Here is a 16,573-nt window from a genome sequence, read left to right as displayed (position 1 = left end):
CTAATTTCTTTTTAGGGTTCTTGTGCCTGTGCCTGTGCTGTGTTTATCGTATCTGCTTTGTGTTGTGTTTGTTTCCGCTGCTATCTATCATGGGTGATGATTCCATAGTTGTGACTGGTACTAGTGCATCTACACCGAAGGAGGCACGTCCCTCGCGTGATTACTCTGATAACAGTTGAAGAAGAAGAAGAGAAAAGAGAGAGAATATAGAAAAGAGCTGTGTATATTTTCCTTAATGAGAAAGAGCGTACAGTGCTTTTACTTTATAACAGCCTAACCACTAGATTAGGATAACAACCAATAACAATCTTACACTTGGCACACTATACTAAACTCTTAACTAACAGGCATGTGCTATTCTCACTATCATCCCCCCTCAAGATCAAGTTAGGGTGGCCTAAGCTTGAGATTGCTGCAGTGAAAGTCAAAGGAAGGAGAGCAGAGGCCCTTGGTAAGAATATCTGCAACTTGAAGGGAAGAAGGAACATGCTGCAAGTGCAGCTGACCACCAGTAACCTTTTCTCGGACAAAATGGCAGTCAACTTCTATATGTTTGACGCGAGAGTGAAGGACTGGATTGATGGAAAGTGCCATGGCAGACAGATTGTCACATAAGAGTAAAGGAGGGGAGGACATAGGAAAATGCACATCGTGAAGAAGCTGTTGAAGCCAAGAGAGTTCAGCTGCAGTTGTTGCCATCGCCCTATATTCCGCCTCAGTAGAGGAACGAGATACAGCATGCTGTTTCTTAGATGCCCAAGAAATAGGATTGGAGCCTAGAAACACAACAAAGCCAGAGGTGGAACGACGATCATTGGGATCACCAGCCCAATCAGCGTCAGTGTAAGCCTTCAAATTGAGAGAACCAGGAGAGAATAGGAGACCATAGTCCATAGTGCCCTTAAGATATCGCAGAATGCGTTTAACAGCAAGATAATGTGATTCCAAAGGAGTAGTCATGAATTGACAGACTTGATTAACACTAAAGGAAATGTCAGGTCTTGTAAATGTAAGGTATTGCAGAGCACCAACCAAACTGCGATAATGAGATGGATCAGAAAAGAGGAGGCTACCATCCTTAAGAAGCTTATGATTTGGATAACAGGGTGTGATACAAGGCTTGCAATCCAACATCTGTGCTTTACTCAAAATATATGTAATGTACTTAGACTGATTAACAAAGATAGCACATGACTGATACTGAATCTGCAGCCCCAGAAAATAATGAAGATCTCCCAAATCTTTCATATCAAACTCCTGAGCAAGCTGAGAAATGACCTCCTTAATAGAGCTCATAGAATTCCCAGTAATGATAATGTCATCAACATATAAGAGAAGCAGAACCAAAGAATCACCCATGGATCGAATAAACAAAGAAGGATCAGCAGCAGAAACTTTAAAATCCAGAGACGGAAGAAATTTAGTAAATCGATCATTCCAAGCACGAGGCGCTTGCTTTAAACCATACAAGGATTTAACCAATTTACAGACATGAGTAGGAGACTTAGAATCAATAAACCCCTTAGGTTGAGTCATATATACCTCTTCATGGAGAATGCCATGTAAAAAGGCATTCTTGACATCCAATTGCTTGAGTTTCCAACCAAAATGAGCAGCTAGAGCAAGAACAAGCCGAACTGTTGTTGGCTTAACCACAGGGCTAAACGTCTCGGAATAGTCAATACCAGTCTCTTGAGAGAAACCTTTGGCAACTAACCGTGCTTTGTAACGAGCCACTGAACCATCAGAATTCTTTTTAATGCGATATACCCATTTGCAGTCCACCAAATTTTTATCAGGAGGTAAAGGGACAAGAGTCCAAGTCCCTTGAGAGTGGAGAGCATCTATTTCTTCCTGCATAGCAGTCTGCCACTGGGAACACTTAGCAGCAGAGGCATATGTAGTAGGTTCAACATCAGGCATAGAAAGAGAAGACTGCTGAGACGGGGCACACAATAAAGCTCGTCGCTTGAAAATACCACTTTTGCTTCTAGTCCGCATAGGATGAATATTCTGAGGAGCAACAGGCAAGACTGCCTGTAAATCCAGGGATTGAGATGAGGAAACAAATAGAGGTAAAGACATAGATGGAGAGGCAGCAACAACAGCTGCACTACTCAGAATAGGAGGAGAAACAGAAGAGGATGCCACAGAGGATGAGGAACCTGACTGAGGAATGAGATGAAGTGAAAAATCATGGGGTGGAAAAGAAAAGGAACCACCAGAAACCGGTGCAGGAGAAATGGTAGGTGGAGACAACGAAGAGACAGACACGGATGCCAGTAATAAAGTGCCAGGAAAAATAGTCTCATAAAAAAGAACATGTCTAGAAACAAGCAATTTCTTGGCCACAGGATCAAAACAAATATAACCTTTGTAATTAGAAGCATATCCCAAAAAAATGCATTGAGTGGTCTTGGATTGTAACTTATTGGTAACAGCATACTTCAAAGAAGGATAACAGGCACATCCAAAAATTCGGAGATGAGAAAGATCTGGCGGTGTCTTGAACAACGCCTCAAAAGGAGAGGAGTTGGCAAGATATGAGCATGGCATTCTGTTGATAAGATAGATAGCAATGGCACAGGCATGAAACCAATAGAGATTAGGTAAAGCAGCAGTCTGTAACAAAGTAACAGCAGTAGTAACTAAATGTCTATGCTTCCTCTCAGCCAGACCATTCTGCTCTGGTGTATACGGACAAGATCTATGATGTATCATACCTTTAGAACTCAAGAATTGCTGAAAAAGTGAGCTAATATATTCACCACCACCATCACTTTGAAGAATCTTAATATGAACACCAAACTGAGTGGACACAAAGGCATGAAAGTGAACAAATGTAGAATAAACTTCTGATTTGTATTTTAAAGGAAATAGCCAAGTATACCGAGTACATTCATCAATGAACGTTACATAATACCTATAGCCCTCAAGAGAAACAGTAGGAGCTGGTCCCCAAACATCAGAGTGTATGACTTCAAAGGGGGTATGAGATTTTGACAGGACAGGGGAAAAAGGTAACTTGGTAAATTTGCCTTTCAGACAGGCTTGACATACATGACTGTCTATATCTCTGGAAAAAGAAATGTGAGATTTTGCCAAAGCTAAACTAGTGATAGAATTGGAAGGGTGACCTAATCTGCAATGCCACAAGTCAGAGGTGACTTTATTCCCAAGAAAAGCAGCTTTAGTTGTAGAACTTGCAGAAGAGAGAGCAGGCAGAATATAGAGTCCATTATTGCTGAGTCCTCGAAATAGGGTCTTGCCCGTGATCTTGTCCTGTATACACCAAGAGGAATCATCAAGAATACATCGACACTTGTTTTCCTTGCAGAGCTGATTAAGAGATAACAAGTTAGCAGATATCTGTGGAACATGTAAGACAGAATTCAATGCAAAAGAATGTGTATGAGTAATAAGAGACGATTTTCCAATATGGGCGATGTGTATACCTGCCCCATTTGCAGTTGCAATGGTCTCATTAGTGGGATATGGAGCAGCCACAGAGATATTAGAGATATCGGCTGTCATATGGTTGGTTGCACCGGAGTCAGCAATCCAATATTCTTGCTGAGGCATAGAAGGATGAACCTGAGCAATCATAGCAGTGATGCCTTGGGAGGAAGAACCTGGATAAGAAGGACTATCTCTATAGAAGCAAGTAGCAGCAATGTGATTTGTTTTCCCACAGATTTGGCAAGGATCCACTTCAAGAGGTTGAAACTGAGGAGTAGTAGATCGATGGATGCAAGTGGCTGCAATATGACCCTTCTTGTTACAAATCTGACAAGTGGGAACACCATTGTATGAAGGAAAGGGAGGTCTACCCAGAATTCCAGTAGAGGAATTTGAGAAAGAATTCCGAGGAGGAAATCGAGGACCTTGATCATAAAACAACTTCCCTCTACCCTTAGGCCTTGGATTATGAGACCGATACCCTTGTTGAGAGGAATAGCCTTGAGAAGAATGAAATCCGTGAGACCCTTGAGGAGGATAGGATTGTTGAAACTGAGAAGGTGCCAAATGGGGGTAAGCACCAACAGATGCTTGTGATCCAATAGAAGATGAAGCCATACTAGAGGTAGAACTTGAAATTGGGGTAGCAGCCATGGCAGTCAACAGTGGAACTTGACGTGCAGTCTCTTCAAGGGTAGCTTCCTCAGCCTTGAGTTGGGAGCGACAATCTTTCAGAGAAACCACCTTCTTTTTGCTTCGAATAACAGCTTTGACAGTATTATACTCAGAAGGAAGACCTTTTAAGGCAAGAATTACAATGTCTTCATCAGAAATATCAACCCCAACTGTAGAAAGTTGGTCTTTTGCATCTTTAATCCTCTGGAAATACAGATCAATCGACTCAGACCCTTTCTTGATATTCTGTAAATCAGTTTTCATCTGAAAAATACTTGCTCTAGAGACATCAGCAAAACGCTCTTTGAGACTAGTCCACATATCTGTAGCACTCTGACTCCCAATAATGCAAGAAATTGCAGAAGCAGAGAGAGTAGCAGTAATCAAAGCCATTAACGCTTTATCATGAATCTTCCATACCTTGTAGGCATTAGAGACAATTCTTGTGGCAGAATCAGAAGAAGAATCAACAAATTGAGGGGGACATGGAGCAGAACCATCAAGAAACCCCATAATGCCATTGCCTTCAAGAAGTAAACCCATTTGGAAATTCTAGGTGACGAAATTAGAATCATCAAGCTTCACAGTTACTGTGTTTCCTACGCTTGGAATCAATGAAGAAATCGGCGATTGTGTAAGAGAAAGCTGAGCTGCTGTAACCATTGTGAAAATATCGAAGAGAAGAGAGGAATTGGGATTTTAGGGTTGCAGAAAATGACAAAGAAGAAATTAGCAGAACAATGATGCGATTTGTAGAGAGAAAGAAATACTGTAGAGAGAGAAATATTGTGCAGCGGAAAAAGAATCAGGAGCAATACGAATCGGCGTCAGCCATGAATGGCTCTGATACCATGATAACAGTTGAAGAAGAAGAAGAGAAAAGAGAGAGAATATAGAAAAGAGCTGTGTATATTTTCCTTAATGAGAAAGAGCGTACAATGCTTTTACTTTATAACAGCCTAACCACTAGATTAGGATAACAACCAATAACAATCTTACACTTGGCACACTATACTAAACTCTTAACTAACAGACATGTGCTATTCTCACTATCATACTCTTCCCCGATTACATCTGACAAATTGGATGGCTCCAATTATGCCTCTTGGTCTCGTGGTGCGCGTATTACGATTACTAGTCGTCGTATGGCAAGTTGGATCAATGGGAAGAAGCCTGCTCCGTCTCAAGACTCCGCTGACTATACCGAATGGGAAGAAGATAATTGTCTGGTGCAGTCATGGCTTCTAAATTACATGACTAAACCAGTTCGTGCCTTGTTCGAACATGGTGATACTGCTTTTGATATATGGGAGGCTGCTCGGAAGACCTATACTGTGACTCAGAATAGTTCTCGTTTGTTTCAACTCCAACGGCAATCCATACTTATATGAAAAACTTCATGCTATCTGGCAATAGATTGATTATCTGCGTCCGCATGAGTTTAATTGTTCTACTGATGGGGCTCGTCGTCTGAAAGAAATTGAAACCGATCGAGTTTATGATTTTCTTGGTGGGCTAGATCCACCGTATGATGGTGTTCGTAGCCGTATTCTTGCCCTTAGTCCTGTTCCACCCCCTCTCGAAGCCTATGCCATGGTCATGGAGGAAGATACCCGTCAGTCCGCTATGCTTGGAGGAGGATCGTTGGCTCTTAAGGTGGATCCAGCACGTCACCGACCGGTCGCCCCGCAAGTCGCGACCGGTCGCCCGCCGTAAAAAAAGTTTGGATCTTCTGCTGGGTTTCGTCCTTCTGCCTCCACCTCTAGCTCTCTTGAAGGTCCACCTAAGTGCCGCCATTGTAATGGGGATCATTACTCTGAGAAGTGTTTTAAGGAGCATGGGTACCCTGATTGGTTTGCTGACTACAAAGCTCGTATGTATGGTCCCAAGGCCACTTACACTGTGACTCCTGATGAGGCCCGTCCTCCGCCTCCATCTGCAAATCTGTGTGCTTCTGATACTATGCCAGGTATGGGTTCTACTACTTGGATAATTGACACTGGTGCTTCTGATCATATGACTTATAATGATAAAATGTTTGATGAGTTGTCGCATAACCCTCGTGACCCATATATTACTAGTGCTAATGGTTTACCTTCCCCAGTTACTGGTGAAGGTACCATCCATCTTACTCCTTCTTTACCCCTGTCTCATGCACTCTTGATTCCCAATATTCATTGCAATTTGTTATCTGTTGGGAGTTTACTTGATACACTTAACGCTTCTGCTACCTTCTATTCTACCCATTGTTTTTTCCAGGATCTCAGGACTCACGAGAAGATTGGGCATGGTAAACGGATGGGGGGGTTATATTACTTACAGTTGCCGGCTGCAGCAGTTCGTGATTGTGTCGCTAATAAAGCTCTGAGTGGCAGTGTCAAGGACAAGCACCAACTTTGGTTATGGCATCGTTGCTTAGGACATCCGTCGTTTGGTTATCTTAGACATTTGTTTCCTTCGTTATTTAGTTCGTGTGATGAGTCTAGTTTCAAATGTGAGACTTGTGTAATGGCCAAGAGCCACCGTACTGTTTTTCCCTTAAGTAATAATAAACTTGCTTTGCCTTTTGAGTTAGTACATTCTGATGTCTGGGGTCCTGCTCGTGTGACTTCTCATGTTTTCCGTTGGTTTGTGACGTTTATTGATGACTGCACTCGTTTAACATGGGTGTATTTGATGAAGAATAAACATGATGTTGCCTCTATTCTTCCTGACTTTTGTGTCATGGTGTCTACTCAGTTCCATGCTCGTGTTAAAGTATTTCGCACTGATAATGGCGGTGAATATGTGAATCATACCTTGGCCCAATTTTTTCGTGATCAAGGTATCATTCACCAAACTATCACTCCATTTACACCTCAACAGAATGGTGTGTCTGAAAGGAAGAATCGCCAGTTACTTGAAGTTGCTCGCTCTCTGATGTTGGATATGTCTGTTCCTCATCATCTTTTGGGACATGGTGTCTTAGCCGCCGCCTACTTGATTAACCGTACTCCTAGTCGGGTTCTTGATTTCAAGACTCCACTTGATGTGTTATGTGCTCTTACTCCTCCGGTTTCGGTCTCAAAGTTACCTCCGAAGGTGTTTGGGTGTGTTGCGTATGTTCATGTTTACTCTCATCAAAGGAGTAAACTTGATCCTTGTGCTCTCCGCTGTGTCTTCATTGGTTATTCTACGACTCAGAAAGGTTATAAGTGTTATCACCCGCCTACTCAGAAGGTACATGTCACTTTGGATGTCACATTTCATGAAGAAGTACCCTATTATGTTTCTCCCTCCTCTTCAACTCAGGGGGAGAGGGGGAGTGAATTGAAGAGTTTCGGAGTGGAAAATATGAAATTTTTTGGCGAACAGGATGCAAACGACCGGTCGCTCATAGGACGCGACCGGTCGCTCGCGTCGAGCTAGGACTACAGTACCGATACGAGCGAAGCGACCGGTCGCAGTGAGGACACGACCGGTCGCGAACGAATCTGTTTAGATACGACCGGTCGTGTAGAAGTGGGCGATCGGTCGCTAATGAATCTTCTTGGAAACCACCGGTCGCACATAGGAAGCGACCGGTCGCCCGCGTCGACGAGCGATAACAGTACCGATACGAGTGACGCGACCGGTCGCGAGGAAAGCCACGACCGGTCGCCAGACAAAAATGATGGTGTTTTCGAGCCTCTCTCAGAAGGACATAACAGTGATATTGGCGACTCTCGTACAGATGAAATTGATAATATACCCCCCTCTGCCCTGCCATTGCCTCAATCAAGTTGTGATAATGAGGTACTTTCTAGTGATATGCCTACCTATTCTTTGCCCCCACGTACTACCCGTGGGAGACCTAAAGTACAATATTCTCCTGATATACATGCCAAGTCTAAATATCCCATTAACCATTATATGTCAACTCATCGTTTATCTAAGTCATATGCATCATATTTGTGTCAATTATCTAGTGTATGTGTGCCAACTAAGTTGCAGGATGCTCTATTTGATCAAAACTGGGTAGATGCAATGCATGTTGAGATGGAAGCCTTGAACAAGAATGCTACTTGGGAGTTAGTTCCTTTACCAAAAGGAAAAAAGGCAGTTGGGTGCAGATGGGTGTTTACTTTGAAGCACAAGGCTGATGGTTCCATTGACCGTTACAAGGCAAGATTGGTAGCAAAAGGGTATACTCAGACATATGGAGTGGATTACACAGAGACTTTTGCTCCAGTAGCTAAGCTCAACACTGTACGCGTACTCTTATCCTTAGCTGCTAACCGTGACTGGCCACTGCTACAATTTGATGTCAAAAATGCATTCCTCCATGGTGATCTCAAGGAAGAAATATATATGAATCCTCCGCCAGGTATCCCTGTGACTTCTAAGGAGGGTGTGGTGTGCAAGCTACGGAAATCCTTGTATGGATTAAAGCAGTCTCCAAGAGTGTGGTTTGGAAGATTTGCTGCATTTATGAAGAAGTTTGGGTATGTGCAAAGTAACTCTGATCATACTTTATTTCTGAAGCGTCATAAAGGTAAATTGGCGGCTTTAATTATTTATGTTGATGATATGATTGTGACTGGAGATGATCATGTAGAGATACAGAGTCTTCAGAAGTATCTGGCTTCTGAGTTCGAGATGAAATCATTGGGTGATTTAAAGTATTTTCTTGGGATTGAGGTTGCCAGATCTAAACATGGTATTTTTCTATCCCAAAGAAAGTATGTTTTGGATTTACTTGCAGAAACTGGAATGTTGGATTGTAAACCGATTGATACCCCTAGTGAGCAGAATCATAAGTTGGGGATATATCCCGATCAAGTTCCAACTGATAAAGAGCGTTATCAACGACTTGTGGGGAAGTTGATTTATTTGGCTCATACTCGTCCAGATATTGCGTATGCTGTAAATATAGTGAGTCAGTTTATGCACTCTCCTAGTTTAGATCATATGGGGGCTGTGACTCGTATTTTAAGGTATCTGAAAGTAACTCTTGGCAAGGGGTTAATTTTCTCCAAGTATGGCCATACAAATGTAGAAGGGTATACTGATGCTGATTGGGCAGGCTCAGCCACAGATAGGCATTCGACATCTGGGTATTTTATGTTTGTGGGTGGCAATCTTGTTACGTGGAGGAGCAAGAAACAAAATGTGGTGTCTAGATCTAGTGCTAAGGCCGAGTATCGGGGAATGGCCCATGGTGTATCTGAGTTACTATGGTTGAGAAGATTGTTGAAAGACCTTGGTTTTGGGCCTAATAAACCCATGGAGTTATATTGTGACAATACGGCCGCGATTGCAATTGCTCATAATCCTGTACAACATGACCGTACAAAGCATATGGAGGTTGATCGAAATTTCATTAAGGAAAAGTTGGATGCGGAGATTGTGTCCTTCCCCTTCATCCGTTCAGAGTATCAGTTAGCTGATGTTCTTACGAAAGCTGTTTCTACAAGTATCTTTCTCAACTCGCTTGACAAGTTGGGCATGCGTGACGTCTTTGCTCCAACTTGAAGGGGAGTGTTGGCGAGTCCTATTCTATTTGGGTTTTATTTATTTTTCCTTTTGTGTAGATATTATGTAATTAGGATTCCACTTATTTTCTAATTAAACCCTACTAGGGTTTGTAACCTGTATTATAAATACCTCCTTTCGGAGAAAGAAATATATCTGAAAATATTCTACCATATTGTTTGACTTTATTATGTTCTAAGCTTGTGATCACCAATTAATATTCATTTGCTGCTTGTCTTTCAGGTTAGTCAATCGGAAATGTGGAGGTGTACAGCACTTACATCAACAGCTTTCATATTTTCACAGAAATCACAAACTAATCTTTTGTTACGTAGGACATATATCTGCAGTAATATATGTTGCCACATTCATCACAATCATCGCCATCTCCATGGCTTCGAAAGCTCCGCGAGCTCAGCCAGGTGCTTCGGTGGTTGTGCTTTGAGTTATTTTATTTTGAATGTGTGTCCAAGGTACCCATTTGGTCGTTTGAAAAAGGTTTATGCAGTAGGCATTGATTTTGAGGGTATAATTCAAACTATGCAGTGGGGTAAGAGGCTTCCATAGCAATGCCACAAAGACCTTCCCTTGCCTCAATACCTCTTTGCATTCTTATGTATCCTTTTTCACCCCATTCTGTGCCCCATGAGTTCTTCACCAACCAATACTTGGTCCCATCAGCACTGACTCCATAACCAACAGCGGTAACACCGTGATCAAGACTTGTTCCACAAGCTCCTGTAAAGACACCACTTGAATAGAATTGAAAATCAGAACCTCCAGCGTCAATGGCAACTGAAATAGGTTGATTAGCAACAGCCTTAAGAAGGGCAGCTTCACTGTTTGCAGGCACATCTTCGTGGCCAGTTATCTTGGCAGCATGGCTAGCCTCCTTCTTGGTGTTGCAAGTACCATCAACACCTGTGTAGGGGTAATTTGTCTCGGTACTAAGCCCATGATTTTGATTGATGAATTGAAATGCATCGTCCATCAAGCCACCCTCACAACCTTGGTCTACACCTTTGGTGTCACAATCAACCAACTCTTGCTCAGATAAAGAGATTAGGTTACCAGTTGTAAGCTTAGTAATTCCTTCCATGGCTGCCACTGCTGAAAAAGCCCAACAACATCCTACAATTTTTTTATTTATTGCAATTAAAAACCAATTAGATTAATAACAATATGATTGAATTAATTTTCAAAAGGAAAGTAGTGTTTGAGATATCTAGATGAAAATTACCACATTGGCCTTGGTCTTTGATAGGCGTCACAGCTCCTTTTGTTCTCCAATCTACAGTAGGTGGGGCTGTAACATTTTCATATTTGAAAGTAGTTATCTTTGTGGAGCATTCATGCCCCAAGAATCCATTTCTATGTTGGAATTAATGCACTTCCTTCATTTCCTAGAATATCTCTATTTATTACTGACAGGACCCGCCCCGAATTCCTCGGAACCCGAGACGAATCCTGTGGAAATTTTCGACATCACACTGATGCCGGGCCCACTTACTAAGAACCGAGACTTTCTGCCGAAATTTCGGCAGAGTCTCCCCGAAAATTTGGCTTTCCCCAAAATTTCAACCTGCACAAAATTCACATTTTAATATCCCAACAACCAGCATGCACAAGTTATCAACATGCAATCACATAATAGGCCTCCGGCCTTCGGATAATTCAAAACAGAACCCATAATGTTCTTAAGTCAAGTAATACATAAACCATGAAATCAATGACCTCAACAACCTTACAAATACCACAGAAAATCATTATACCGGATTCAAATCCAACAATCACATCGAAAACCACATCAGAAGTCCAAGAATCGATCAAACCTTTTAAACACAATAATATTCCGCGGCTGCACCTGGTGAGACCCCAGGCTGCCTACGTACCCTTGGGCAAGGGATCAAGCCACACGTAGTTCTCATGTCAACAGTCACAATTCCGATAATAAACAATTATTTACAACAGAACCAACTATACATTTCAGATTTATCACAACTCAAATTCCGACAAAACACAATGAACACATTCTCAATCTCTTTCTTTAATATCAGTTCAACCCCACAACCATACCCATATATCCCAGTGTCCATATCCACTGTTTCCAAGTATCATCATCAAGGGGGAGGTACGTATGATGGTGGAGTTCGTAATCCTTATATAAATATTATAAAGTAATATTCCCTTCCTCAATCCAATTTTTCCCAAGGCATCGTATTAAAAAGACATCCGAAGGGCCTGGACAAACTCCGACGGGCCCGGGCAAAACAAATCTCCGAAGGGCCTGGGCAAACTCTGACGGGCCTAGGCAAAATAACTCAATAAATCTCTGAGGGGCCTGGACAAACTCCGACTGGCCTGGGCAAAATAACTCAGTAAATCTCTGAGGGGCCTGGACAAACTCCGACGGGCTTGGGCAAAATAAATCAATAAATCTCCGAGGGGCCTGGACAAACTCCGACGGGCCTGGGCAAAATAACTCAATAAATCTCCGAGGGGCCTGGACAAACTCCGACGGGCCTGGGCAAAATAACTCAATAAATCTCCGAGGGGCCTGGGCAAAATAAATCAATAAATCTCCGAGGGGCCTGGACAAACTCCGACGGGCCTGGGAGGGGCCTGGACAAACTCCGACGGCCCTGGGCAAAATAAATCTCAAACATAAAACCCATAATTGGGGAAATACCTAAAATAGTGCCTTCTCAACTATTATATATATAAACTCAAGACACTCCAAAAAGTCGAAACCCATGTATATTGCAACTACTTGACAAAAATAAAGGATTCCACTATTAAATATAAACAGAATTTAAATAAACTATTAAATTCAAAAGCATAAGATTTCCATCACAAAACCATAAAAATAATCTCATAGACCCACATAAATCATGTGACGGTCAAGACTCGTCCAAAAGGGTCGTTCTAGTACTTTCGAAGAGTAAACTACCTCGGAAGATTTAGGGTCAACCGAGGGTACAACCTTTCAAATTTGGTCAACCGGGCCCGTAGGCCCTACGACCCCCATTTTATGATCCGAAAGTTCCTATGGGTTCCACAAAGTCTAGGATACACGTCCTACAAGTTTGGTCCAGATCGGATGGCCGGATCGCTCCCGATCGCACGATCAGACGGTTACTGAAATCCTAGCCCTAGGGTGGGCATTTCCAGAGTATTCGGGACTCCGTTTCACGATCCGTCGAATCCTACATAATCCTAAGGATGCCCAGGTTAACATATAATAAATTCAAGACCATCCAACGGTCCCAACCTGTCGAACCCGGATAATGCGTAATAGGCGATATCGCATTGCCGAAAAATCTCAGAATCTCGGGCCAAGACTCCTACCCTAGGTAATACCCCTAATTTGGAGTCACTTTTGTTCTTGGACATACCCCAAAAAGTCGACGGAAGTGGCTGAAAACGGAGGTCGAAACCGGCAGATTTTTCAATCCCTTATTTAACTATCACAACGCAGAAATTGCTCAATTCCTATCCAACCATCAGCTAGAGCATGAAAAATAGGTGGAAAAGCATACCTTAATCGACCGGTTTGGTGGCCGGAGGAGGGAGAAATCGCCGGCGAAAACTCTGTCAAAAACTTGGTCGAAACCGATCGGATTTCTGCATTTTCCGGCCATCTCCGGTGGTTCCAGCGGCAGAGATTAGTCGGGATAGGAAGAGGGAAGTGAGCTTGACGTTTTGGTACTAATATCATGTGATTTGGTGGTCGGTGGAGGTGGTGGCGAAGCAAAAACTGTTCGGATGAACAGTAACAGCTCCAATGGGAGCTGGTTCTGCGCGCAGGGAGAGAGAGAGAAATGAGGGCATTTCTGTCTTTTTAACAAAATTCAAACTTCAACTTATTTACGATTATGCCACTGAGGGTTTTTAGATTGTAACTTTTTCGTTACAACTCCGATTCAAGCCCACTACGTGTCTACAAACTCATCTCAGTACGATCTATATAAAAATACAACCCGCTGCCCCCAATTCCTTCAGGAAATAAAATGACCAAATTACCCCTACTCTGAGGGCAAAATTGTAAATTCATAAATCTTGAAATTAATTAATTCACTATTTCCTTTAATTTGGGTCGGGATGTTACAATTACAGCAGCTGTAGCTGTCCTAAATTAATTTGGTAGAGTTCCTATGTAATGTCTTTTAGGTTCTCTAGGAAGAATTCTCTAGAAAATTTGTTCTCTTCAAAAAAGCCTTTGAGCTTATCATTGTAAGAACACAAGTTAACTAGAGGAGATGTGCTCCCCATTTTACACTTGAGTTCAAACCCCCCTTCCTATAATTTAGATTAGATTAAAGTAAAATATCGCTAGTTGAAAAAAAAAAAAAAAAAATGCAATATTGTAGGAATGTGTTTTCCCCAATCCCGGTTATACCTATTTTCACTATGAATCCCCCTTTAAACTTCAAAATATGTTTTTTTACTTCAAAATTTTAAATGGTAACTTAGTATTTATATTTTTTTATTCCTTTGTCTCTACTTAAGTTTAGTCATCATTGAGTCTTACTGTTGACCAGTTATGCCTAAACATCTACACTTACTTGTTTTCATGCCTTCATATGTACTGAGAATCAATAACCATTCAAAAGCTTCCACCTGCAAGTGAAAAAACTCCCCTGGATTTTTTATCTGTTCAATGTATCCAGAAAATCAACAACCATTCAAAAGCTCATAACTATTTTCTCCAATCATTTTCCTGCCGTTTTAACAAGTAAATTAAATAGAAGCTGACCTGCGGCCTGCCATCCACTGTAGAAGAGGGTGTCTAGATCGAGAGAGTAAAAGGAAGGATCGGTGTACCTTGAGCTGGGGTTACGGCTCGCTCTATGGGGATTGTTGGGTAGAATTGATCCACCAGAGTTGGAGCTCCGATTGATGAGACTTGAGGGTTGTGGAGAGAGGAGGTCTTGAAGTTGAAGACTCTTCTTGGGTTTGGAAGAAGGTAAGGGCTTTTGGGTCGAAGAGGGTTGGGTTGGAGAGTTACCACATTCATCACAGTCATCGCCATCTCCATGGCTTAGAAAGCTCCGCGAGCTCAGCCAGGTGCTTCGGTGGTTGTGCTTTGAGTTATTTTATTTTGAATAAGTGTCCCTAAAGGTACCCATTTGGTCGTTTGTTCCCTTTAGTTTCGATTAGATATTGTGTTCAATTGTTTCTATAGTTAATAATCGATTGTAATTAAGTGCTAAATGAAAACATAAAGAAATAAAGTGTAACATGAGGTAATCAATTATCTTTTAGGGCTCGTTTCGTTTGGTACTCCTTCTTTAGGAGTATTTCTACGAATAAGCGTTTTTAACAAAAGCATTTTTATTATAAAAATATGGAAGAAGCACATAGTCTAGTTAGTATTACATTACTTGCAACTTTATCTTTTCTGAATTTAAATTCATTATTATATAAATAAATAAATAAATGCAACACAAACTATAGTAGAGGAGGGCTTTATATTCTAAGTCTTTGATTTGGCCTATTTTTGAAGTTTACACAAGCAAGTGGTAAAATTTAGACATTACTGGATAATTCAACTCAAACAAGTTGAATAAGTTCTTCATTTTGGTAATTATAAAACTAGATAGTTTTGTTAAGGGTACAAGTTCATCATGTACGTACATATCATGATATATAGTATACCTACAAGGTTTATACAGTAGGCATATTGATTTTGAGGGTATAATTCAAACTATGCAGTGGGGTAAGAGGCTTCCATAGCAATGCCACAAAGACCTTCCTTTGCCTCAATACCTCTTTGCATTCTTATGTATCCTTTTTCACCCCATTCTGTTCCCCATGAGTTCTTCACCAACCAATACTTGGTCCCATCAGCACTGACTCCATAACCAACAGCGGTAACACCGTGATCAAGACTTGTTCCACAAGCTCCTGTGAAGACACCACTTGAATAGAATTGAAAATCAGAACCTCCAGCGTCAATGGCAACTGAAATAGGTTGATTAGCAACGGCCTTAAGGAGGGCAACTTCACTGTTTGCAGGCACATCTTCGTGGCCAGTTATCTTGGCAGCATGGCTAGCCTCCTTCTTGGTGTTGCAAGTACCATCAACACCTGTGTAGGGGTAATTTGTCTCGGTACTAAGCCCATGATTTTGATTGATGAATTGAAATGCATCGTCCATCAAGCCACCCTCACAACCTTGGTCTACACCTTTGGTGTCACAATCAACCAACTCTTGCTCAGATAAAGAGATTAGGTTACCAGTTGTAAGCTTAGTAATTCCTTCCATGGCTGCCACTGCTGAAAAAGCCCAACAACATCCTACAATTTTTTTTTTTTAATTGCAATTAAAAACCAATTAGATTAATAACAATATGATTGAATTAATTTTCAAAAGGAAAGTAGTGTTTGAGATATCTAGATGAAAATTACCACATTGGCCTTGGTCTTTGATAGGCGTCACAGCTCCTTTTGTTCTCCAATCTACAGTAGGTGGGGCTGTAACATTTTCATATTTGAAAGTAGTTATCTTTGTGGAGCATTCATGCCCCAAGAATCCATTTCTAGAGGCTTTGAATTCTTCATTTGTAAGGTCTGCAAATTGATTGACACTCAATTTATAAGGTTTGTTTGCATCGCTATTGGATGATTGTATGAATGCCACATTTTCCTTGAATATCTTGAAACGCATCTCTTTCTCTTGAATGTCGGTATATACACGTCCGTAGCGAGCCATCCATTGTTCGTATTTTCCATACATTGATGCATCTTGGAGATTGCGAGAAGTGGCTTGAGAAGACCAAGCCCCCAACATGAAGATCAAGGCCAAACAGATACATTTGCAGTAGTACTGGTTAATAAACTCCATGGCAGTTGACACTGGAAGCAGCTAGATTTGATAAAAGTAAATGAATTGAAGAGTTGGTATGCACTGAAATGGTACACTTCTTCACAGTTAATATAGAGA

General features: G+C 41.5%; 1 protein-coding gene and 1 pseudogene across 2 annotated transcripts; both read right to left on the bottom strand.

The window, feature by feature from the left end:
* Positions 1-9,834: 9,834 nt before the first annotated feature.
* LOC148297181 (vignain pseudogene) lies at positions 9,835-13,447 on the bottom strand (annotated as a pseudogene). The gene is made up of 3 exons (XR_015835318.1): positions 13,167-13,447; positions 10,868-11,209; positions 9,835-10,758 (listed from the first exon to the last, which is right to left on the bottom strand). The product of XR_015835318.1 is annotated as a vignain pseudogene (transcript).
* Positions 13,448-15,115: 1,668 nt separating this feature from the next.
* Positions 15,116-16,515, bottom strand: LOC110758340 (senescence-specific cysteine protease SAG39-like). The gene is made up of 2 exons (XM_021960170.2): positions 16,039-16,515; positions 15,116-15,927 (listed from the first exon to the last, which is right to left on the bottom strand). Exons 1-2 carry the CDS (start codon positions 16,472-16,474, stop codon positions 15,335-15,337), a joined length of 1,029 nt encoding a protein of 342 aa, XP_021815862.2. The 5' UTR covers positions 16,475-16,515; the 3' UTR covers positions 15,116-15,334.
* Between the last annotated feature and the right edge of the window lie 58 nt (positions 16,516-16,573).

Source organism: Prunus avium, chromosome 1 (genome assembly GCF_965620075.1).
Source record: "Prunus avium chromosome 1, drPruAviu1.hap1.1, whole genome shotgun sequence".
Taxonomy (NCBI): Eukaryota; Viridiplantae; Streptophyta; class Magnoliopsida; order Rosales; family Rosaceae; genus Prunus; species Prunus avium.
Note: the sequence above shows the minus strand (reverse complement) of the source record. Positions and strands in the feature narration are given on the sequence as shown.

What these genes read in the sequence shown, in the direction of transcription:
- LOC110758340 (XM_021960170.2), bottom strand. Translation starts at nt 16,474, where the DNA reads ATGGAGTTTATTAACCAGTACTACTGCAAATGTATCTGTTTGGCCTTG. An exon ending in CAAAGACCAAGGCCAATGTG is followed by an intron (nt 15,928 to 16,038) that starts GTAATTTTCATC and finishes AAAAAATTGTAG; the next exon opens with GATGTTGTTGGGCTTTTTCA.